The sequence below is a fragment of the Mercenaria mercenaria genome, chromosome 17 (assembly GCF_021730395.1).
Source record: "Mercenaria mercenaria strain notata chromosome 17, MADL_Memer_1, whole genome shotgun sequence".
Lineage (NCBI taxonomy): Eukaryota > Metazoa > Mollusca > Bivalvia > Venerida > Veneridae > Mercenaria > Mercenaria mercenaria.
The window spans coordinates 38,585,681-38,612,309 of record NC_069377.1 but is presented as its reverse complement, the minus strand read 5'-3'; the positions used below and the strand labels follow the sequence as shown (position 1 = coordinate 38,612,309).

The 26,629-nt window shown below is 35.7% G+C and overlaps 1 protein-coding gene across 1 annotated transcript; it reads left to right on the top strand.

Annotated features, from left to right (window-relative positions):
- Positions 1-24,002, top strand: LOC123537367 (keratin-associated protein 10-2-like). The gene is made up of 6 exons (XM_045321064.2): positions 1-154; positions 3,461-3,514; positions 7,479-7,550; positions 8,454-8,670; positions 17,665-17,768; positions 19,321-24,002. The coding sequence occupies exons 1-6, from the start codon at positions 118-120 to the stop codon at positions 19,521-19,523; spliced, it is 687 nt and encodes a 228-aa protein (XP_045176999.1). The 5' UTR covers positions 1-117; the 3' UTR covers positions 19,524-24,002.
- Positions 24,003-26,629: the final 2,627 nt, after the last annotated feature.

Below are 26,629 nucleotides of genomic sequence, written 5' to 3'. Positions count from 1 at the left end.
GCAAGCAAAACGGAAATACACAAAGGTCAAGGCTATTTTTGTTTTTGTTGTGAAATATCCCGAAATATCCTTTTAAATATTTAAAAACGTGGTTTATCGATCAGGTAAACTACAGCGATGATGTTAACTTTGACGATTTTAGTATGTTTGTCAGGTGAGTTAATACCTGTTTCCTGATTCTTTGGGCGATCACGGTTGACAAATTCCATTCTACTTTTACCTGTTTGCTGTATGAATATGATTATGTCAGATAAGGATGATGTCAGAAAAAATGAAGCTCTTTTTGGAGAAATAACCTCTTTGTGATATTTAACAGTCTGAAAATACTTCAGCCCTGATCAGGAATTGAACCTGGAACCACTCAAACCTGTGACCTAAGCTAAGGCAGACACTCTACCACGTCAATATGCTCAAAAGCAAGGAAGTCTAAGTGCACCAAACAAACTGTAAATAAAAGCATCATTAAGACATATTAAAATTAAGTTCTTCAGATTAAAACCTGAGTATCAAACCTAAAAATTTAATTGAAAGACATATATATACCTGCATAAAATACTCGCAAGGGTGTTATGCAGTATTTATGGATAGATATTACATCGTAGTGATAGAGGTAAGCACATAAATTCATTACTAAAAGATACTTATAAGTTATAAACAATGAAAAATGAAGACAATTTTATACAAAAGCTAAGACCTGTGTAGTATCTGCTTGTCAAAAAAAGGAGTCTAAAACTACATCTATAAAAATTATAGTCAGGACTTGTGAAATAAAATTTTCATGAACAGATTATGTTCAGTGATCAGCAGCTACCATTCAGGGTGAAAATAAGACATGATAGTATAGAAACAAACAGAAATACACATATCACACATGCAGAGTAGCTAAAACTAAAATAACTAGGATATTTGCTAAAGCATGCAGCTATGACAAACCAAACATAAATAAGATACAATGCAGCCAAAACAAACTAAACATAAATAAGATTAAGCAAAAATCCAAATCAGCAGAATCCAAGGGAGGGATGCATAGCAGGGTTAAAGCAAAAGAAAGAATACTAAGCATTTTAGGTATGATTCAGGTGCACATAGAACAAGCACACTTCTGACCACTCCAAGTCCGGATCAGTCGCTTGAATTCCATGTAATCTGTAGTATATTATTGTATATCTAACTTCATTTGGAAGACTGTTCCAGACTTGTGTGGCCTCAAAGCGAAAACTCTTCTTGCTGTATATGGTTGTGCTTACTGTTAGTACCTCAAGAATGTTTGTACATCTGAAATTATAATTTGATGATCTTACTGAAACAAGTTCTTGTATATATAAAGGAGAAATTTTATTTAAACTTTTAAAAACCTCCAAAGCAATGAGTCTAAGTCTGCTTATGTGAAGGGTTGGCGTATCAACTTTACATAATGAGAGTCATAACTAGATGTATAATCATTAAAAACAATTTTCAGAGCCCTATGATGAAGTTTTTCTAACTTATTAGTACTTTCTTTACTACAAAAATGCCAAACTAACGGACAGTAATTAAAATTTGATCTGATGAAATATTTGTAAATTAAAATTTTAGTATCTTCTTTTAAGAAACGGCTTAACCTTGTTAATACATTTAGATTTGTCTTGCTGCCTTATTGCAGACATTTGAAAGATGAACTTTAAAATTTAACAGTGAGTCAATTTCAACTCCAAGCAGTTTTACATGGGATTCACAGGGTATATTTGTGTCTGATACTTGAAAACTTACCTTCAGCTTATCTTTATCATCAGTTACAGTTCTTCATTTGTTGTGCGGAGGTGAAAGAGGATCTGAAAACAGGGCATTTGTTTGGCTGTTTTGGGGGCCGAATATGGGCCCGATTCCCCTCATAAAATAATATGTTTTTTCCCCTTTCTCAGAAGAAAATTCCCCTGATAATAGTTTGTTTGACACAACTAGATATGAACTGTCTTTCCAGTTATATTAATTATAGTGCTTCTAAGGAAGGTTACTGCAATATAGCTACATTAGTTAGAAATGACTGAAAACAGTATTAATAAGTGTGAAAAGTAGTAACATATATATGGCTAAAAACTTCCCCTTTTGTCTTAAAACGACGAAGGATTCCCCTTCCTGAGGGTATGGGTACCTGTCCCCAAAAGTTGTCTGGTGCCCTGAAAAATGCTTTGCCGAAGATAATGATGCCAGCTGAACCTGTGTAAATTATATCAGTGACATTTGACACAGAGTATTTGTAACAACTGATAATATCCCCCTTGGAGGTCAAAATTTGGTTTGGCTTGTTATTAGACAAGCTTACTGTCGCTGAGTGGCTGCTTTTTAATTTCTGACATTTGCAGCTACTGCAGAGTTACAGTTTGACCATCTCACTGTAAAACAAATTGTATGCATCAGATTAGTTCGACAAGCTTGTAATTAGTTATATAATACAATATATGGGCCAAAATATTTATTAGAAATGACAAAATTAATATAAATGTGACTTTTTTAATTTGAAATAATCATTTTAAGATTTTTATCCAATAATTCCCCAACTGACGTTAGTTCACTGTACTAAGTAGCTAAAATGTTCAAGTTTATGACTTCAGATTACCAGAGCGATAAAAGAACATTAATAGTATGAGAAAATAAACAGGTTACTGATATGAGCCACGCCATGAGAAAACCAACATAGTGGGTATGCGACCAGCAAGGATCCAGACCAGCCTGCGCATCCGCGCAGTCTGGTCAGGATCCATGCTGTTCGCTTTTAAAGCCTATTGGAATTGGAGAAACTGTTAGCGAACAGCATGGATCCTGACCAGACTGCGCGGATGCGCAGGCTGGTCTGGATCCTTGCTGGTCGCATACCCACTATGTTGGTTTTCTCATGGCACGGCTCATATATTTTTAGATCGACTATTCGAAGAATAGTCCAAACTAGTCTACTCACCCTGGCGTCTGCGTTGGCGTCACACCTTGGTTAAAGTTTTGCATGCAAGTACATAGCTATCATTTAAAGGTATATAGTCTCTGCAATCAGTACAAGTCAGTTTTATACTGAAACTAACAGGTAGCTACATGTACCCTCTATATATATTCAGTTATTTCGATCTTATACTGAAATATGGGCCTCTAAAAATATGGGATCATCTCCATATCTCTTAAGAAATGTATTCGATTACCAGAAGAGTAGAATAGTAGATATGATTTATATATTGCTGGCTCATGCTGTTTGTATTTAGCATTTGTTAAGAATTGCAAATTGAACTTTTTAATGGTAGACACCTGACGTGTAAGACCGAGAACCGAGAAATATGATAAATAGATTTGTCTTCATAATATGCTTACTTCTGGAATGTGTATGAATTGTCTTTGGGTTAAGCTGTCCAGCATTTTAAACATATATGCTTAGTAATGGACAGTTGTCAACAAAATTTAATGATGCGATTCAGTTTTGTATATTTTATCATTTCAGGTTTGCTGAACAATGTTGCATGTTTAGAGCAATGCGGCAGCAGACTCTGCAAATGTAAGTTAACCCTTACCCTGCTAAACTTCTAAAATGGACTGGTCCATCATTCAATTTGGGAAGTACTACTTATTATATGAAGGGGTGTTCTCTGAAAATTTACTGACTGAATAGCGAACAGTGCGGACCATGATGTGCAGGCAGATCTTGGTCTGCACTGGTCACAAAGGCAAAATCACTTGCCCACAGCAGGCTAAATGTTAATCAAGAATTATGTCTCCCACCACACAGTGGTGTGGGAGACATATTGATTTACTCCAGTCTGTGTGTGTGTGTGTGTGTGTGTGTGTCTGTCTGTCACAAAGCTTGCCCGCACTCTAAGTCGAACATTTCTCATCCGATTTTCACCAAACTTTAACAAAATGTGTTTGACCATAAGGCCTCGACCAGATTCGATAACTAGCCAAATCGGTCCAGGCGTTTTGGAGTTATGGCCCTTGAATTACCAAAAACCGGCCTTTTTACTCTTGTCCGCACTCTAATTCAAACATTTCTCATCCGATCTTCACCAAACTTAAACAAAATGTGTTTAACTATACGACCTCGGTCAAGTTCGATAACTAGCCAAATCCGTCCAGGCATTTTGGAGTTACGGTCCTTGAATTATCGAAAAATCGGCCTTTTTACTCTTGTCCGCACTCTAAGTCGAACATTTCTCATCCGATCTTCACCAAACTTGAACAAAATGTGTTTGACCATGAGACCTCAGCCAGGTTTGATAACTAGCCAAATCAGTCTAGACATTTTGGAGTTACGGCCCTTGAATTACCGAGAAATCCGCCTTTATACAATTGTCCGCTCTCTAAATCGAACATTTCTCATCCGATCTTCACCAAACTTGAACAAAATGTGTTTGGCCATAAGACCTTAGCCAAGTTCGATAACTAGCCAAATCCACCCAGGCACTTTTGATTTATGGCCCTTGAATTACTGATTGGATCCACTCATCCAGACCATCTAATTGGATCAACTCGTCTAAACCATCTAGAGAAACTAGACATTTTTCATAGGGGCAATTGTGGGAGACATGCGCTTTTCTCAAAAGCATCTCTAGTTTCTTTTGTTACTACATATATGTAGTTTTATCAGAATCTGTTTTCTCAGTTTGCTTGTTTCAAAGAAGTGTCTGGAATATTTACAAAGACAGTACACTGTAGCAGGTAATGTGTTTCATGGTTTCATCAGTAACCCTACCTTGAGACTATGAACAGTGTAAGCAAATACACTTTCTTTTGGATCACCATGGAAACATAATTCAGACTGATGTCATGTTGAGTTTTTAGCTCGACTATTCAAAGAATAAGTGAGCTATCCTATTCACCACGGCGTTGGCGTCATACCTTGGTTAAGTTTTTTCATACCAGGCCAGATTTTGACACAGTCTTTTGAGATAAAGCTTTGAAACTTTCAACACTTGTTTACCATGACAATGTTCAGTTTTAGGCAAGAGTACATAACTCCATCAAGGATTTTGGCTGAATTATGGCCCCTTTTAACTTACAAATCTTGGTTAAGTTTTTTGTACAAGTTCATATTTTGTCTAAAGTGTTTGACTTATGACTTTGAAACTTTTATCACTTGTTAATTATAACAGTCTCTATCTGTAGGAAAGAGTACATAACTCTGTCAACTATTTTGACTGAATAATGGCCCTTTTTGGACTTGGAAATTGGTACAATTTTCATACAAGTCAGTGTTTTGTCAAAACTATTTGGCATGCGGCTTTGAAACTTTGAACACATGTTTTTATGCCCCCGAAGGGAGGCATATAGTTTTTGAACCGTCTGTCGGTCTGTCGGTCTGTCAGTCTGTCTGTCCGTCCGCAATTTTCGTGTCCGGTCCATATCTTTGTCATCGATGGATGGATTTTCAAATAACTTGGCATGAATGTGTACCACAGTAAGACGACGTGCAGTGCGCAAGACCCAGGTCCGTAGCTCAAAGGTCAAGGTCACACTTAGACGTTAAAGGATAGTGCATTGATGGGCGTGTCCGGTCCATATCTTTGTCATCGATGGATGGATTTTCAAATAACTTGGCATGAATGTGTACCACAGTAAGACGACGTGCAGTGCGCAAGACCCAGGTCCGTAGCTCAAAGGTCAAGGTCACACTTAGACGTTAAAGGATAGTGCATTGATGGGCGTGTCCGGTCCATATCTTTGTCATCGATGGATGGATTTTCAAATAACTTGGCATGAATGTGTACCACAGTAAGACGAGGTGCAGTGCGCAAGACCCAGGTCCGTAGCTCAAAGGTCAAGGTCACACTTAGACGTTAAAGGATAGTGCATTGATGGGCGTGTCCGGTCCATATCTTTGTCATCGATGGATGGATTTTCAAATAACTTGGCATGAATGTGTACCACAGTAAGACGACGTGCAGTGCGCAAGACCCAGGTCCGTAGCTCAAAGGTCAAGGTCACACTTGGACGTTAAAGATCATTTTTCATGATAGTGCATTGATGGGCATGTCCAGTCCATATCTTTGTCATTCATGCATAGATTTTAAAATAACTATGCATGAATGTGTGACACAGTAAGACGATGTGTCGCGCGCAAGACCCAGCTCCGTAGGTCAAAGGTCCAAAACTCTTAACATCGGCCATAACTATTCATTCAAAGTGCCATCGGGGGCATGTGTCATCCTACGGAGACAGCTCTTGTTCATCATGATTTCCGTCTGTAGGCAAGAGCACATAACTCTGTCAACTATTTTGGCTGAATTCTGGCCCTTTTTGGACTTGGAAATTGGTTCAGTTTTCGTACAAGTCCATGTTTTGTCAAAACTACATGTGGCTTTGAAACTTTGAACACTTGTTTATCATCATGATTTCCATCTGTAGGCAAGAGTACATAACTCTGTCAACTATTTTGGCTGAATTATGGCCCTTTTTGGACTAAGAAATCAGTTAAATGTTTCATACCTGTCCATATTTTGCTATACCTGTTTGTCATATGGCTTTGAAACTTTGACCACTTGTTTACCATCATAGTCTACATAATTAATAATGTAGGCAAGACTACATAACTAGGACAAGGACTTTAGTTCTGTTATGGCCCTTTTTGACATAGAAATTAGTTAAGTTTCGCATACCATTCCATATTTTGTCTAAACTGTTTGATATATGGCTTTGAAACTTTGGACACTTGTTAACCATCATGGTCACACATTGCCATATAGTGCAAGACTTAAATCCAAATCCACATATACAGGTACATTGTTTGTTTTATCTATTATTTTTCTTTTGTCTGAAAATCTCTGGTAATATTTTAACCCCATACTTCAATCAATTCTTCAAATAGTTGAGAGCACTGTCAACAGACAGCTCTTGTTTAACCCTTAGCCTGCTGCGGGCGAATTTAACAGCCTTTGCAAACAGCTTGGAACCAGATCAGACGCCGATTAAATCGGCGTCTGATCAGGTTCCAAGCTGTTTGCTACTCTGACAATATTTCTTCCAATTTTGGAGCAAATTGAATGAACTTAACAATTTTAGCAGACGACATTTCCAGCAGACGACAATTTACTTAGCATGCTAAAGGTTAAAACACTGCTGAGATCAGCAAGAGTAGGATGATTAGAAACTAAAGGAACTGATGTGGTACTGGTATATATGAAAAGCAATAATAGAGCCGCGCCATGAGAAAACCAACATAGTGGGTTTGCGACCAGCATGGATCCAGACCAGCCTGCGCATCCGCGCAGTCTGGTCAGGATCCATGCTGTTCGCTAACAGTTTCTCCAATTCCAATAGGCTTTAAAAGCGAACAGCATGGAGCCTGACCAGACTGCGCGGATGCGCAGGCTGGTCTGGATCCATGCTGGTCGCAAACCCACTATGTTGGTTTTCTCATGGCGCGGCTCAATACTTGTGAGATGAAGCTTTCTTTCTGAGTGATATTGAAATGAAAAATTCAAGATGTATTTTGGTGGCTGACTAGAAATATATGTTACTTTCAGCTGGTCAAGTGTGCGAGTCTGACATTGATGGTGGAACATGTTACAACAGTACCTTGAAGATAGATTGTCAAGGTATGTAGTATATAAGCCTTTTATATGCTGGAAATATTGAAGAGAAACACCGAGAAACTGAATTACCTGTAGTGCCTGCCAGGAATAAAATGTCCCCAAAATGTTCCAACTGAAACAGTTTACTGTTGAGTGTCTGTCATTTGGGGTCAGTACCTCAAGGGCTAAGGTCACAGTTACCTATTTTATAAACAGCTGTTATGTTATCACAGTCTGGAACTTACGTAGCAGTTATTTTCCACAGCTGTTTAATCAAGGGACAGCCATAGCACCAACTGCAGGTCACAATGTCTTGTTGAATAAGCTTATTGAAAGTGACTTGTCATGAAATGGTCGTAGTTGAGTTTTTTAGCTTCAATACATTTTAACTCTGGTTCTTGTAAAACTGTTAGTATAGGCCGAAATACAAGTTGCATAATTGCAAATTGGCTTGCCGGTACCAGGGATTTTTTTCAGTCGTTTTATAGCCGTTATTTGGCTATATTCCCAATGCCAAAAAGTACATGTTTTTCCCATAATTAGTGCAAAAATTCCAAATCTACATTCTGAAAAAAAAATCCATCAAAATTGCTTAGACATTGACTAAATTATGGACAATTTTGTAATGACAGTATGTTGAATAGGTTGTACAATGTCAAACAAGTGTATCAGAAAGTGCTTAAACACAACCTAACTATATCCTATAGTACTAAATATTTCCCAGTTTGGAACATTTACGTGTCAAAATTTCCAGTTTTTTGGGTATAGGCTATGTTCCCAAAACAGTAAGAAAAAACCTAGCTTACACATAAACAGAATATGTTATATCACATCAGAATATTTTCATCTAATACCTGGAGCAAAAATTCTTTTTGTATTGAATTTATTTTTTGGCCATTTTTTCCCATACATATTCTCATTTTTCAGATGGTATTTCATATTGCTACAAACCAAGAAAATGCTGTGGAGTATCCACATGCTGTCCCGAAAATTCAGATTGCTGCGGTTTCAATACATGTTGTCCGAAGGGTTCCGTGTGTTGTAGTCCTAACTACTGTTGTGAACGAGGAACTACGTGCTGCGGGTTCCAGACATGTTGTGCATCAGGAACACATTGTGATGGCGGAGAGTGTATAAGAAACAGGTAATGATTTCAATAGTTACATAAATACATCAACAAATCCTGTTATTGTTAATGATGAGCTCTGAAGAATTAGACGAATTGTATAGATTTATTTCTCAAAACTTTTAAAAATGTACACATGTTTCATCCAGTGTGTTAGTTCTTGCAGTTGTTTCTCAAGAAATAGTTGTTTTTTGTTCCAACAACTTACTAGACTTCCATTTTATAAAATTTGAATGCTTTCAGTATTGTGCACATTACTAAATAAAAACAGGACGTGCTGCAAATCTCTGTTTCATGTCTCACAAATCAGTAGTGACATTTTAGTCTTTTTAACTGATTGGGACCAGAAAAGCTATATTTTCTCTCTCTGAAAGTTAACTGGATCTCATGGATACATTGAATATATAGAGATAGTTTGCATTAAGGGATAGAATTAAATTCAGAACAGTTGACTTTCCCATACGTAAGATCTGCTAGGATACAAGTTCGTATTATTATATATACATATATATATAACAGGGCTTCGGAAATTTGCCGGTTTGTCGGTTTTGGACCGATTTTTGACTTTTCAGACCGATTCTTGAAGTGAAAAAACGGAAAAAATCGGTCCCGTAAAAATGGAGAAAAGTATAAATTTCGGTCTGATATCTCAATACACGATCACCTGCCAAGTAGGAAATTGTTGGTCGCACCTTCAGATAATCAATAAACGTGTCAATCGGTCTGATTGTCACTTTGATAATCGGTCCGTAATTAGCGCGGGACGCAATCAGTGCTCGCGCGGCACATCCTTTAATGTTTGCAGACAGCCGACTGCGGTGTATTAAACATTTTTGACTGGTTTCCTAACGTTTCTGACTGAATCCAAATCATTTCGACGGGGATCCACTTCTTTTATTTAGAATCCGACGGATGGTTTATTTCAAAAGGCTATGTTTGATCACGGTAACAAACAAATGGTCGCTGCATTTAATCAAAGAGCTATAATTCTACATTAGGGTGGTTTTCAAAATAATGATGCAAAAGTGTGACATAGGGGTTGAAAATTCAAACTTATTTTTTAGGGTGGTCACCTATTTTTTATGATAGCAAATACTTCAAATTTGAAGGAAATAACTCTCGGAAAGTGTTGAGAAATGCCAATAAGAAAATATTTCAGCCTCTAATTTGAAAGTTCAGTGAATTTTTCCATAAGATGGGTGATAAATGTTGCAGTGTTTTATGACAAGGAAATATGTATAACAGTAGTTTTTCAACATAAATGATAAGTAATGGGTGTATGTGTATGGTTTGAAACTTATTTACTCATATGTTTGTGGACATTGGTTTTTAAAATCACAATTTTTGCACAAATCTGACATGAAAATAATACTTTACCTAGAAAAGTTGTTGCTAAATGCAAAATAACTAACATATAATTATAAAACCTATTTTTCTCTCTCACTTTGCATGTTTATAAACCACATGCCAAATTTCAAGAATGTCCAGTAATTCTAATTTCTAGAATTGTCAACTCAAAATTGAGTTATTGTACAGATGCACAGGGGACACATACTGAAGATCAGTGTAATATTCATCCATTATTAGTTTTCTATTTGTAAAAAGACTAATGGTGATCAACTTTAGACAAATACTATTAAAAAATTAATTTATTCCACAAAATAACTACAAAATTGAAAATTTTCACTATAAAAACATGAAAATTCAACTAAATGTAATGCTTTAAATGAAAAAATAATCGACTTTATACATAACTAATACACTGAAATCATTTAGTTTACATGCAATGCTTATTCATAGTAGAAAAATGACAAAATGCCATGCATGATAAAATGGAATAGTAAAATTCATACATACTTTATAATGTTACTAAAAAGGGTGCACAGGGGACAAATTGTATCAAAATATTTATTCATAGAATATGTTCATGGTAAGTAAAATTCTTTTAACTACACACTATTTACTAGTGAACATTACATATTAAGGTAAACTTAAAGAGCTTAAGAAGCAATAAAATTGATGTTTCCACTTTTAAACTTGAAAATTGGCAACTTCAGAAATAAATGCAAACAATGAATTTTAAATTGTTCAGGGTTTCTTATATAATGCTAAATTATCAAGTAATGCCTAAATTTTGCTTTCAGACTGTTAAGAATATAGAACTGCCACCACAAATTACAGTAATGCTATGAAAATTGATATATGTCAAAAAAGGGTGCACAGGGGACATCACTTTTGGCTCTGTGAATGTTTAACGGTCAGTAATATGTGAAGTTGAATGCTGCTTTTGTATCTGTTATAACTCCCTTTCAAGGAAAATAAAGTAAAATCCCATTTTATTTAAAGAATATAAGAAATCTGACACTTTACAACTGAAAAGGTGCACAGGGGACATTTTTAGGTGTATAGACATCCATCAAGTTTCTGAGAAAGTTGATTTATTAAAGAAAAAAATCATACTGTGTCTTCACAGCTGAAGGGATAAGGATCTTAGAAAAACATTAAAACTTTAGAAAAGTAATAGGGTTATGAAATTGTAGTGTTCAACATTTAAATTTAGTATTTTTTTCACTATTTTTTGTGAAGGGGGTTCCATCACAAGATGTGAAATATCGGTAACAATAAGATGTAGGTAATGAAAAGAAGTATTTTATTCAAATGTGCAGAGTTTAAGTTACACAAAAAAGCCAAAGCTGTAACAATAAAGCATGGTTTTAAAAAGTAAGCCACAGTTGAAAACTATACTTCGTGTAAAATGTCACACTTTTTTGGGTGCACAGGGGACAAAATTAGCTATATAATTTAATATAACTTTAAAACTGTTTGATTCATTAAGCTGAAATTGCACACATTTATTGACTACATTGATTTGGATATAATTTGCCCCAAAATGCATTCTAAAACTAAACTGAATTAAAGTAAGGTGAGAGAAAAGAAAAAGCTTCATTATTTTGAAAACCACCCATTATAGGTCTTTGATTTAATGAGACATCACACAGAAAACCGATAAAAATAATTTTTACAATTACTTGATTTGAAAAAATTACATGATTCATTTGTTGGGGCTCCAGTTGAAACAAATGCAGAAAATCGTCTTTGCAACCCGACTGTACAAAAAAGAAAAAAATGGACGGGCAACCACGAATGATAAAGAAAACCGGAGTGGTACTGTTTATTAAATCGGTCTTTTAAAAAACGTTTCAAAATGAAATTTTGTTTACATCAGAAGAGAACATATAACTTTATACAGTAATGTAGTTGCTTATAGAAGTACAACGTAAGTGAAATGAAATATCCGCGGCCAACCCGCGTGACGTTTTGGTACTATAACATGCGGGAAATTCGATCTCAGCGTTCAAATAACGTACACATTCGGTCCGCGGCAGATTATTCTTTAAATACTGAGGCTGTTTAGCAGAGAATATGTGTCGTGTAACTCACTTTGACGCATTGTATTTAATAGAATTCCGTCAAAGAATGAGGAAACATCACAAAGTATCTGCCGTGTATACGGTATCGAAGTCACGTGCGTTGGCTTTTAGACTAGTTACGCACACGGTGTCAATGCCTCGTATTATCTCGGAAAAACATCGAAATTTAAACAAAGTAACGATCACACATAACACTGAATAACTGTCTTCATTGTATGGTAACGCGCGGTGACTGGTAACTCAGTTTTAATGCATGACATGCTTATTTCTTTACCCTATCGCGTTTTACAAAATATGTAATATTGGGAATGCGGTGGGTGGGGTAGCGCCGATGTCAGAATTTTCGTTTCGGACCGATTGAGTTATCAAAATTTCCGGAGCCCTGATATATAACAGTGTTGGAAGACAAGTATTGTTTCGTAAGTATTTTAACTCCATTTATCTATCTAAATATCTCACTCTAATAAATTTTGCAAAAGTTTCTTCCTTTTTTCAAATGCATAATAAAGAAGTACCACTGCTGATTTTTAGCTCACCTGTCACATAGTGACAAGGTGAGCTTTTGTGATCACCCTTCGTCTGTCGTCCGTCGTCAGTCTGTCCGTCCGTTCGTGCGTGTGCCAACAATTTCTTGTTTGCACGATAGTGGTTTCATTTATGATTTTATTTTAACCAAACTTGCACACAACTTGTATCACCATAAGATCTCGGTTCCTTTCTTGAACTGGCCAGATCCCATTATGGGTTCCAGAGTTATGGGCCCTGAAAGGGCCAAAATTAGCTATTTTGACCTTGTTTGCACAATAGCAGCTTTATTTATGATTTGATTTTTACCAAACTGGCACACAACTTGTATCACCATAAGATCTTGGTTCCTTTCTTGAACTGGTCAGATTCCTTTATGCGTTCCAGAGTTATGGCCCCTGAAAGGGCCAAAATTAGCTATTTTGACCTTGTCTGCACAATAGCAGCTTCATTTATGATTTGAATTTAATCAAACTTGCACAAAACTTGTATCACCATAAGATCTGGGTTCCTATCTTGAACCGGCCAGATCCTATAATGGGTTCCAGAGTTATGGCCCCTGAAAGGGCCAAAATTAGCTATATTGACCTTGTCTGCACAATAGCAGCTTCATTTATGATTTGATTTTAACCAAACTTGCACACAACTTGTATCACCACAAGATCTTGGTTCCTTTTTTGAACTGGCCAGATTCCATCATGGGTTCCAGAGTTATGGCCCCTTAAAGGTCCAAAATTGGCTATTTTGGCTTTTTGCAGCCATATAGAGACTTCATTTATGGTTTTATTTGATACAAACTTCCAAAATATCAGTAACAATAAATCTTGGATTCCATGACAAATCAGATCCAATTGTAGGTTCCAGAGTTATTTTATATCTGATTACCTCCCCTGATTGTAATCAAAATGGATTTATATCAGTAAGTACTTATAGGACTTATTTGAAATTTCATTATTGTCATTAGTTGGACTGAGCCAATCAGGGTAGATAACTATGGACTGATTTTATGTCAAATTACCTCCCTTTATTTCAAATTAAAATGAGTATATCTCCGTAACTAATGAAGATACTGATCTGAAATTTCATTTATGTCAACAGATTTATTTGGCAGATCCTTCTTTTGTTCACTTACAATAATTTTTTTTTAATTACTTCCCTTTTACATTACTATAAATAGCTTATTTTTAGTAACTTTTTTATTATTGGCCGTAGAGAAAAACTGAGACCTCTTTTCTGTGGTACAACGTGGATGGTACCTCCAATTTTTAGGTGTATTTTGACATATCTATACCTTGTAAGAATTTTTTTTTCTTTTTGGTTAAATTTCTTCCCTTTGTTGTTCCTGTCCTTTGGACTTAGATATTTTTTCTGAGGACCTTCTTGTCCTCAAGTGCAATGATAACAGGTGAGCGATATAGGGCCATCATGGCCCTCTTGTATAAGTTCTTCATTTCTTGTAAACATAAGGATGTTCTAAAGGCATAACCCCCTTATTTGTATTCATTTTTTGACACAAAATTAATTTCTGAAAAGTCTCTCTTCATAAAGAAAAACTAAAAAAAAAAAAAATTCCGACCTACCTACCCTAATTATTTTTAGCATGTTACCAGAAACAAAGATGTTTTTAGGCCTAAAATAGGCGATCTCTTGCAATATTAGTATACAATGTACCTTCATTTCTCAATCTCTAAAAAAAAAAAGCAGCTTCCTCGCATGGCGCTCAGCATTAATGGGATAGTGCTAGGACTGGTAGCCTGGTGTCAGTAATGTGACTGGATGGGGTATCATGCCACATGTCTATGGCGTGATATTTCAGTGAGGCAGCACTATAAAGTTGGGCATTGTGCTCACTGCTACAAGTAGACACCGTCGTTTATATGACTGAAAAAATGTTGAAAAAGACGTTAAACCCGAACACACACATCAATCTCTAAATCCATGCTAAATCCATGCAACCTTATCTGAAATTAACATAAACATATCTGAACTTTCTCAAATTAAGTATGTGCAGGTATAGCTCAAACTCAAATTTTAAATACTTTATAATGCACAAGTTTAGCATTTAGGTTTAAATTTACATTCCAATATGCTTCAACCAGAACCTATTTTCAAACATCTTTAAAAAACCTGATTCATACTGAACATTTTGACTTGACCATACATAACCAAAACCATGACTCATCAAGCAATTTTTAACAACAGTTACCCAGTTTACATGCCCATTCGTATCATCGTTTAACATCATATTAGAGCATTTCTTTACAGGTCTGTCATCATTTTCAGAATTTTCATCCAGTATTTAATCGACCTTTTGTATGTTGTTATGTATAATGGTTATCTACCACAGTCTCCTATAATGGCAACATTTGATGTTTCTGTTTGTCAAACTTATAGATCTGCCCTATATTTCGGAACCGTATAACAGTTGAGGACATACTTTACAATCAAAAATTTAAAAAAATACCCTACAGATTTTGACGGTTGACCACAATTGTACAGTGAATTTAAAATAGAGAGTAGTACTCTTTTCCCTTTAACACACAGGTCATGAGCCGTACTATTCATAGATAACTGTCTAGTAAATGTCAAGCCAACATAACAAAATTTATTTACAGCTTCAATCTCAGCATCTTTGTATGTCCATTTTTCATTCCTTGCAAGTACGCCACCATTCTTAAAGACTGCAATTTTAGTTTTGCCTTCATTTACTTTTAATTTAAATGTATCACAAAAATCTGACAAAATATTCAGTTGCCTTCGAAGGCCATACACTGTGTCGGCTAATAATTGCAACATCATCTGCGAACATTAGATGGAATAATTGAATAGTATGTGGGTGCAATTTGTATACCACCTATGTTAGGGAGTGTTCTAATTCATCTATAAAGAGACGGAACATGAAAGGAATGGCTAAACAACCCTGTTTTAAGCCAGTAGTACTCTGTATATAATCACTTCTTGAGCCATTACATCTATTGCACGCCTTGACATTACGATGCGTACTCTAAAAACCTTTTAAAAAATTAACTTTTACACTATTTTCCTTTAAGATACTCCATAAAATTTGCCAGTTTGTAGTGTCAAAACACTTATAAAAATCCACAAAAGCAACATACAGTTTCAGTCTCTTATTTCTCAAAATATGGTCTATAATTATAATATAACCCCTAGTCGATATTTATATCTCTTAGATCATCATTGTCGCTATGCTCACCATCATTTTATGCTTTTGCTAACTGAGTTTTTCTTTTGGCATTTATGAACAACCTTCCATTTTCTCTTTTATTATCATTAGGCCTGATGTGCAATTTTCCTTTAAAATAGTAACCTATCTTGCCACGCTCTTGCAATAGAGAGTATCTTTGCCTTCCAAAATCCTGACCTTCTTCAATCTTAACTGCTCTCTGCTTTTAAAGAGCTAGCTTGTGTTTGGTTTAAACAATATTTTATTAATCACAATTCATTAACAACATGTATATATATCAAAAAAGCATACAGGATTGAGTAGGAAGCTGAAAGCTTATTTGAAACTCTCTCCTTGTGTCTGTCACTTACATGCTTGAATTGTACTATAACCATTTGATATGCATTTTTGTCAGGTTTTCCCCAGATGATAAATTTTCACAAAGAGATGTGGTGTGGGAGACATATTAAATTAGTTTTGTCCATCTGTCTGTTTGCCCGTCCATCTGTTTATCTGTCACAAAGTTTGTGCATGCAACTCCTCTGACACCATTGGAAGGATTTACACCAAATTTCACAAGAGTGATCCTTGCCAAGCCTAGTTATGCATGTCATCAGCAATTTCAGGTTTGATGATTTTAAACCAAGTTATGGCCCTTGATTTATAAAATTTTATGATATTTTGGCCTCTTTTCTTATATTATCGGGCAAATTTCCACCAAACCTTATTGGAGTGATCAGTGTCAAGCCTCATTAAACATTTATTTTTAGTATTTTTCAGTTTGATGATTTTCAGCAGAGTTATGGTCCATGATCTATAAAATATTATGATGTTTTGGCCACTTCTCTGACATTATTAGGAGGATTTCCACCAAACCATACAGGAGTGATCAGTGCCAAGTTACAGTTCACTTATTTACAGTGGAGTTATAGCCCCTTGATTTGTTTTGATTTGCCTTGTCTGGGCAACTGCTACGAGGAATTACGCCAAACTTCACAAAGTGATCATTGCCAGGCCTAGTTGTGCATGTCCTGGGCTTGCTCCAGTTTGATGTATTTCAGCAGAGTTATGGCCCTCAATTCATCAAATTTTATATTTTAGCCACTTCTCTTATATAATAGGGCAAATTAACACCAAACCTTACAGGTGTTATCAGTGCCAAGCCTAGTTATACATGTCATTGGCATGTCCCGGTTCAGTGATTTTCAACAGAGTTATGGCCCTTCATTTGGAATATTTTATAGTGTTTACACAAATTGCTATATTCAATTAGACTGAATTTCACCTAACCTCACAAGTGATTAGGGTGAGGGGTAGTTGTGCATATAATCCTCATGTTCTGATTAAATTATTTCCAGCAAAATCATGACCATTAAGGTGCCAAATTCTTTTTTCTGTGCTACCTCTCCTATCAAAGCACTGGTTAGATTTTCACCAAACTTCACAAGAGTTATAGCTGCAAAGCCTAGTTGTGTATATTTTTGGAATATAATGGCTCAGTGATTTTTCCTGGAGTTATGACCCTTAATTCTGCATGGTAAGTGCTGGGAGACACACATTTTTGGTGAAAAACAACCTCTAGTTTTGATAATATGTATTTTCAAAAATACATTAGTACCATAATAAAATGACAGCGGGAAACATGAAATGGAAACAAAATTGTGATTTCAGCATGTGCAAATGAAACAGCAGTTTGTTCTTTCTTTTGTTCAGTGACGTTTTCTTGGATGGACTGAAAGTTTTAACCTAGTATTGTTGCTATCTTATCTGGTCATTGATGATTTTTTTATTAAATTTCTGCTTTATAAACATGGACTGATTGAAAAAAATTTATGGCTAAAGATATTGAAAATTTGATACTAATATTTACAGTGGCGGTCCCTTCAAGTGGTGGTACATATTTTTCTTCCTGGCACCCACATTTGTACTTGTTGCGGTCATCCTCAGACGAAGGAGAAGAGCAGCTGCACTGAGAGGTTTGTATTACAATAAATGATGTTTTGTTTTATTAATAAATAGTGTCAATAAGGAGAAGGGGTGGTCTAACGGTTAAGGTGTTGACCGCTCAGCTGGTAGGTCTTCAGACACCACTGTACTGCTGACCTATGACCCCAGTATTGGTACCAAGCCTAAAAACAGGAGGTTGTAGACCAGTCTTGGAATTAAGTCTTCCTGCTTGTCAATTCTTGACTGATCTCAAAATGAAACAATCAGATGCTAGTCGGACTGAGACTGGTTTTCTAACTTGCACCATTTCTGTTTAGACTTGTGTGTATATATTCCGTGGAAGCAGACTGGAGTATGCTTTTTGCAAGAATTATGGCCTATTTTGGACGTAGAAAATATCAGATTTCTTGGGTTAAGTTTTACGTTTTGGTCAACTTTTTTCCTTAATGGTCAAAGCTATTGCTTTAAAACTTGGATCAGTTATTTGCCATTAAAAGCTGACTCTGCACAGCAAGAACCGTAACTCTACATTGCTTTTTGCAAGAATTATAGCCCCTTTTGGACTCCGAAAATCATATTTCTGGGTTAGGTTTTATGTTTAGGTAAGCTTTTCTCCTAAACTATCAAGCTATTGCTTTAAAACTTGCAACACTTGTTCACCATCAAAAGCTGACTTTGTACAGGGCGAAACACAACTCCATCTTGCTTTTTGCAAGAATTATGGCCCCTTTTGGACTTAAAAAATATCAGATTTCTAGTTTTATATTAACAATCATAAAAACACACAGGTAGGACAATTATGCTATTATACTGAGACAAAAAATTCAGGTGAAAGTCTGCAACCGCAAGGCGATGCTCTTGTAATCAATTGTATGTAAAATGTTTAAACCTGCTAACTATGACTTACCTTTTCAAGATTTGTTTTTCAAAGTCATAGCTCATTTGGAGCATGTGTCATATAAATCAATGTAATCTAAAAAGCAAAAGTCAAAATAACAGAAAATAAGTTTGGAAGAAAAATTTGACTGGTTTAATTATTAGATTTAGAACTTTAATTTAATCAGCTAAATACAGCTTAACAAATATATTGAATCATAATTTGGTCATGATACTATCTCTTTCTGAGCACATGTATAAAATTGTCCATTGACAATGCTGCCTTACCGGACTAGTTTCCAACATCATTTGTTGTAACCTGGATAAATACCAAACTTTCGGGGTCCAGCTGGACGGCTTCCCTCCCTGAAGGCAGAAAGAATTGGACACTTAGTGATTTAGAGAGAGGGTATTCAAATCAAAGTCGGCCTTTATTTACTTGGCCGGTAATGCTCTCTTTTAGAAAGTACCTGGTAGTAAAATTTGGTGTGATAACTGCAGCGTACAATGCAACCCATCTACAGTGAATACTGCCCTGAAGACAAAACTGTGTTCTTTGTATATAGAAATTGCTGGAGATGTTAATTTACTAAGATATCTTAGAAATGGGGTAGAAATTACCTTCCTTTGTAGAAATGCATTTTGCTCTTCAGAGGTGTACATGTATGTTAGCAGAAGTAAAATTCTATAATGTTCCTCTTTCAGCTGCCGGTATCAACACAGGAGGTATGATAGTGACTGTGCCAGTTCAGACAAGAGAACAGTACGGGTATGATCAGGGTCCAATCAATTACAGCATGCCAGCAGGAGGGGCTGTCCCACCGTATACACCCCAGACAGATGAAAGAACTATGCAGCCGAGTTGTCCCCCGCCACCATACAGTGATGTTGCAAAGCCACAGGCCTGATGAGACAGATAGACTTTCAGTTGGGGCTTTTTTTGACATTTATTTCTATGGATGCCATACTGAGTGTCAGTTTGTGAACATGAGTGTTTGTTAAGGTATGCATGTTGTGTGCATCAGTGCGTACATGTACCAATCCCTCCTGCAGTTTTTGTTTTTCTGCTTCAGAAAGCATAATACCACAGAGGGATATTCAGTTTCTTTTGAACCTTGTTTTCTAATGAATTGAATATTATGGATGCCCTCCAGTATGCTAGTTTGTTGACTTTAGTGTTTGTGTACAAGTTGTTGGCAATCTCTCAAGCAGAATTGGAACATGCGGCGAAAAGCAGTGCAACATTCTGATTGATATATTAAACCCTTAGCCTGCTGGCGGCAAGTGATTCTGCCTTTGCGACCAGTGCAGACCAAGATCAGACTGCACATCAGTGCAGGCTGATCATGGTCTGCACTGGTCGCCATTCAGTCAGTATCTTTTTGGAAAGCATCCCTTTTAACAGTTAATGGTACTGTCCAAATTGAAAGATGGATCAGTTCATTATAGAAATTTAGTAGGGTAAGGGTTAACGTAACTTTTTAATAGATGTAATCTCAATTTGCTTTGTTTGAAAAGGTCTGTAAACTTGTTTCCATTCAAGATGACAAACATTCATGTTTGTTAATTTTTGTTCTTGGTGTTGTTTTTTTTGCATTATATGTGGGAATTCATTAAGCATATGTTTCGGAGTTGAAAAATCATTAAAAAAAATCAGAAAGCATATGATAAAATGTTGAATCCTGGATAGGTGGAAATAACGTGAACCTGCAAAGTAAAAAAATTAATTTCATCTTCTTCCATTTGATACCATCTATTGAGGGGAGCAGTTATTGGAATATGGTAAAAATTGCATTTCTTTGTTAACAAAAAACTAAAAACCTTTGCAGTATGTTATATTGGAAAAAATACTGGAAAAGAACATTGTATAATTCAAGTTGTTTTTCTAAATACAACCAAATTTAATAAGGGAAAAATATCATAACACATAGAAGCTGATGCTAATGCATAATACCTTCTCCCCTAAACTCACAGGTGGAGTGGAATCTTCAGAGAGTGGATATGGCACTAATGTACAATACCCTTTCCCCAAAATTTTTATGTAAAGTAGAATCTCCGTAATATCAGATCTGTAAGAAGAACCTTTGGAAGCAAACCTTATTATTGTATGTTTGGAAAAGGGTTAAGATGTTGTAGTTTGAAGTGGGAGAAACATATTAAATATATGATATAAATACATGAAAAAATATTGCATATAGAACATTTTATAAGAGACTAAATCTTTTTCTTAAATATACCATGTTTACATAAGGAAGAAATAATTTTTATATGCCTGCAAAAAGGGATCAACTGCCGCAACTGGCAGGCGGTATGCATCCACTGAAGTTTTTCCTCTCCCTTATTAACCAGTGTTCACCAGTTTTGGTCACAATGTTTATGGGTATATCTTGGACAAGTAACAAATTAAATATATCAAGTAGCAAATGGACAAAAAAACAACGAAAATTTAAATAAAAGACTGTTATTCTACATACATTCCATTTGGAAATTATTGTTAAAATGTTATTCTTATATATTTAATATTGTACTTTATACAAAATATACAGTGCATATATCATATTTTGATGCTGTGTATGTACATGACTTTTTTGTGTCTGGGACACGTGTCATGCAAACAGGAGTTCAGTTTATGAGATTGTTGTATAAAATGATTTTACAGATTCTTGCAATAGAATTGATTATAATATATTGTAAATACACTAGGATAGATAGATAGATACTTTATTTTCCTTCAATATACATGAAGATCTGAACAAAGTACTTCAGTATAAATCAAAATTTCAAGTATCTGTTACTTGAATATCAGTAATATCTATGTAGGAAACTGAACTCCTTTGGGTATTTCTTGTCTAGTACTTCTTTCATATTGTAGGTGTACTAAATATTTTATAAAATCTTAAAATAGCCACATTTTCTTTTTTTTCTTGTTTATAGAAGAACAACTAGAAATGACTCGATAAATGTTAGATAAGTTCTATTTAAAGGAGAAAGAAAAAAGGTTTATAATCTAGAATTCATTGTATATATACCAGAGAAAAGCTAAGCTAACCATGTGAATATAGTACAGTGTAGGCCTTATCTATTGCCATCGCTGTATCAATTTATACAGAAATTAAGATGGGCAAACATATGCCCGATTTATTTTCATATTTCACGACAGTTAACCTATTTACGTATATATGCACACCGTAAGTTCTTAAGTTGACACCACTGATTAATGTGTGGGCTATTTCAGGCCTTTAATAGATGATATCCCAGTCTGTTTCCATCCACTGGTTTGTCTAGGACTTAAGTCTGTCTTGGTTCTGTGATGATTTTATTGACCTCAAACATGGCAAACAATTAGTAATATGTAAAGCAAAACATAAATACATGAATACAGAATATGCAGACCATGTGCATTATATGTATTTCTTGTTCTTAGGCATCAGGGCCGCTTTGGCTGAGTGGTTAAGATCGCTGACTTCAAAACATTTGCGCGTTACCAGTGAGGATTCTAAAATTTACTTGTGAGGAAGTTGTCTTCCTATTGCCCGGAGAGGCACCTAGGGTCGTCCTCCTCTATCAGAAGCTTGAGAGTCTCCATATATATGACATTGAACTTAAAACCTAACAAAAACTATGGTAATACATTGTGAGAATGCTTGGTTAGTGTAAATTTAATTTGTAGAATGATTATAAATCATATCCTTTAACTGATATCCTCTGTGATTTGTATATATATATAAAGTTTAACTTAAATTATCTGATGTACTCTTTTGTGTTTGTTTACTAATATCCATGACATTCCAGATACTTGTAGTATTACAAATCCACCATCATATAAGAATACTGGCCCATTTTATCTGACCACTTACATGTATATAGTTTACCAATATTTCAGTTGTAAATCTATATATACTAGATCTATATTAAAGCGGCATGCCTCCAGATCGTTCGACAACAAAAAAATAAATATTTTTTTAGATATCTTGAAATAAATGCTATATTTCTTAAGAAGGCTTTAAAACTTAATTACTGACAAACTTTATGTTACAGAAACACATGAGAATTTGCTGTTTTTACTACTTTTGACAATGAAAATTGAAAAGCGTTTGTCACACTTTTCTCCAGGTAAAGTGTCTCGATTATAAATATCTATATTTTGAAGTCATTATTCACTACTTCAGCTATAGCACTATTAGTTATGTCTTTATTGCTGCAGCGGTCCGGGGTTCAATTCCCCAGGCGGTCATCTTTTTTTCTTGATTTGGAAGTTCTAAAATATTTTAGAAACAAAAATTTATATTCTAATGTTCCTAATATGATTAAAACTTCAGTTTGAACGAAAGATTATTTTTTAGCCAAATCTGGAGGCATGCTGCTTTAAGGAAACTTCAGAAGTAATGTTTCATGGTTAAAAATGTTTCATTTTAATTCATAGCCTGTCTAAACTAGCATAACTAAAATTTATCAATATATCATTGTTTTGTGAAAGATGGAAGTGTTTCACTGCAAATTTGTGTGTCCTTAAAGTCGGTAATTCAACCTTATTCAGTGAAATAAGCAAAAAGACTGTCTTTTTAAATGTACAGCCTCTGAAATATCAAAAAGATGTACATAGGTAGATGGAAGGAGTCCTAATTTCACTATTACACTACCAACAAAATCTGAAGTGAAATGTAATTTCGTAACCTTGACCTTTGACCAGAGAAATGTATTCTTTATCACCAGCAGTTAGGTAATTTTGATCCTAGACTATTTAAGACTACATTGTGTATGTACTCTACACATTGAATGGCTTACCGGCCAGTAGTCAAAACTATTAGCCTGAAGTTAGATGACATAAGAAATGAAATGTCAAAGTTTTTTCTCTTATTTTTGACTTTATCCCATCAAACTTGTGCTGAACTATTGATGAGTCAATGGCACAAACTTTGGACTAACAATTTTTATGAGGAGTTGTGCAATAATATAGACTTACTGAATGGCTGGCAGTCAGTAGTAAAAACTACTGCCTGATGTCTGAAGTCCAAAGGTCAACAGTTTTTACTATTGAATGGCAAGTCATTTGGTAAGTGTTCTATTACAGGACATCTGAAATAGATTTCAATTAGTTATTTTTTCAAGTCCCAACAAAATGGTGTTGAATTTTAGACAAGTTACATAGTACAAGCTATAGACTGGCAATTTGTAGTCGTGTAATAAAAATGACTACAGTTTAAGTCAGTATCGATTAAATGGCTTATGTTTTTTACTGACAGTATTAAACATTTCAGAAATTGACACCATTATGCCGAGTTTGTATACATGTATGTGTAAATATTTTATTGTATATATTTTATTGGACTTCAAGATTCACGCTTTTTGTAACATAATAGTATTTCAATTATATTCTGGAAACATAATTATGTTGCCATTTCTTTTTCTTTTAACTTTTTAGTCCCCTACCTGTGGAAACCTGGAGGGGACTATAGGAATGCCTTCTGTCCGTCCATCCACAAATCTGATCTTGCAATTACTCAAAAAGTATTCAAGCTAGGTTTAAAAAACTTGGTATGAATAGAGGGCAATATGTAGATTATGCACGTGCATGACTTACGCTTGTAGGTCAAATGTTTGTTTGTTTGTTTGTTTTGGGTTTAACGCCGTTTTTCAACAGTATTTCAGTCATGTAACGGCGGGCAGTTAACCTAACCAGTGTTCCTGGATTCTGTACCAGTACAAACCTGTTCTCCGCAAGTAACTGCCAACTTCCCCACATGAATTATCAGAGGACGAATGATTTCAGATACAATGTCTTTTATCAAATCATCACGGAGAACGTACGCCCCGCCTGGGGATCGAAATTGCGACCCCGCGATCCGTAGCCCAACGCTCTCCCTACTGAGCTAAGCGGGCGGGCTGTAAAGGTCACTATTGAAGGTCAAGTAAAAATTGTTTCTGCTCCATAACTTTTATATGCATTGATGGATTATCTGAGTGGAACTCACAAATGTTCCCCATGCCGAGACAATGTGTCAACACATGATCTATACTTGTCGGTTAAAGGTCAAGGTCACTGTTTAAGGTAAAGTAAAAATTTGGTTCTGCCCTATAACTTTTAATTGTATTTCAGTTTGACTATACGAAGTATATGGAGAGCTATCCTACTCGCCCTGGTGTCTGCGCGTCCACACCTTGGTTAAAGTTTTGATGCACTTTCTCTTTTTATACGCCCGTTTTGGAAAAAAAGGATGTCTTGTGTGATGGCGCATGCGTCCGTCCGTCCGTCATAATTTGTGTCCGGAGCATAAGTTTATAACCATTAAAGGTACCGATTTGAAACTTGGCATATAGGTAGAGGGCAATGAGATGATGTGCAGAGCGCTTGAACTGGCTCTGAAGGTCTAAGGTCAAGGTCACAAATAGAGCTAAAAGGTCAAAATTGGCCATCATATTTCGTATCCAGAGCATAACTGAATAACCATGCAAGGTATTGACTTCAAACTTGGCTAGTAGGTAGGTGGCGATGAAACGATGTGCAGAGCACATGAAGCGGGTCTGTATGTCAAAGGTCAAGGTAAAAAATTGAGCTCAAAGATCAAATTTGTCCGTTTTATTTTGTGTCCGGAAAATGACTTATTAACCATTCAAGGTATTGACTTCAAACTTGGGATGTAGGTAGATGGTGATGAGACGATGTGCAGAGTGCATGAACCAGGGTGGTAGGTCACAGCAAGGTGAAATCTGTCCAGAGCATAACACTTAAAAACTATTAAAGGTATCAGCTTGAAACTTGGAATGTAGGCAGGTGTTGATGCAGACTGCAACAATCTACATTGCATCCGCTACCACCCCCCAACCCACCCCCTTTTAGCTTCTTGCCCTTTAGTATTCTTTCACCCCCACCCACCCGCCAAATTTTAATTTTTCATTTAGTTTCTTGCCCTTCAGTATCCTGTCACCACCACCGCGCACACACACACTCAGCTCCCCATCCCCTCACAAGCCCCAACAAAAAAAAAAAATCTTTAAATATGTTTTTCGTTAAATTTTGCTTCCCTCCTCCTCCGATATAACCCTTCCGGCATATATTGCCCCGCTTGGCGGAGCTCTTGTTTCTGTTTATCTCTGTAATTATTTGATGGATTTGCTTCTAAATTAAAAACCGTTATTCCTCATCATCAGGCACATCATATGGCACAAGGGCCATAACTCTTGCACCAATATTTCATTAATTATCCACCTTTTTACTTAGAATTTCAGGTTAAAGTTTTGGTACACTTTCACTCTATCTCAGTTAATAAAAATGGATTTGATTCAAACTTAAAAATAGTTGTTCCACGTCATCACTCACATCATAAGACACAAGGTCCATAACTCTGGCACCAATTTTTCATGAATTATGTCCCCTTTTTACATAGAATTTTAGGTTAATTTCAATGCATTTTCTCTATATCTCTCTTGTTACAGAAGGGATTTGATTCAAACTTAAAACAATTGTTCGACATCATCACCCACATCATATACAAAAGGGCCATAACTCTGGCACTAATATTCCATGAATTATGCCCCCTTTTTACATAATTTCATGTCAATGTTTGGTAAAAATGTATGTCATCCCACTCCAGCTGTGCACTGACCTTAAAGCAAATAGGGGTCATCTACTGATCAAGACCAATGTGTGTATCAAGAAAAAGGCAGTAACTCTGCAGTTACTGAAGAGATCCTTATAAAATTGGTGTATGCACCATGGTCCTATAGTGATCTAAATTTGTGTTAAATTTCACGAATATCAATCAATGGATAACTTTGTTATTTGAGAATTTATGGATTGTAAACCAATTAAAGGGCAATAACTCTGTTTTCTGAAGTGATCCTGACAAAATTAAACAAGCACCACTGCTCTGTAGTAGATTTGTGTAAAGTTTCATGAAAATCCATCAATAGGTCACTCGGATACAGTAGAAAATCCCTAGTTTTTTACCAAACCAAGGGGATAAACTGCTTTTACTGGGTCAAGGGGGATAATACTACATATGAGCAAAGGTCA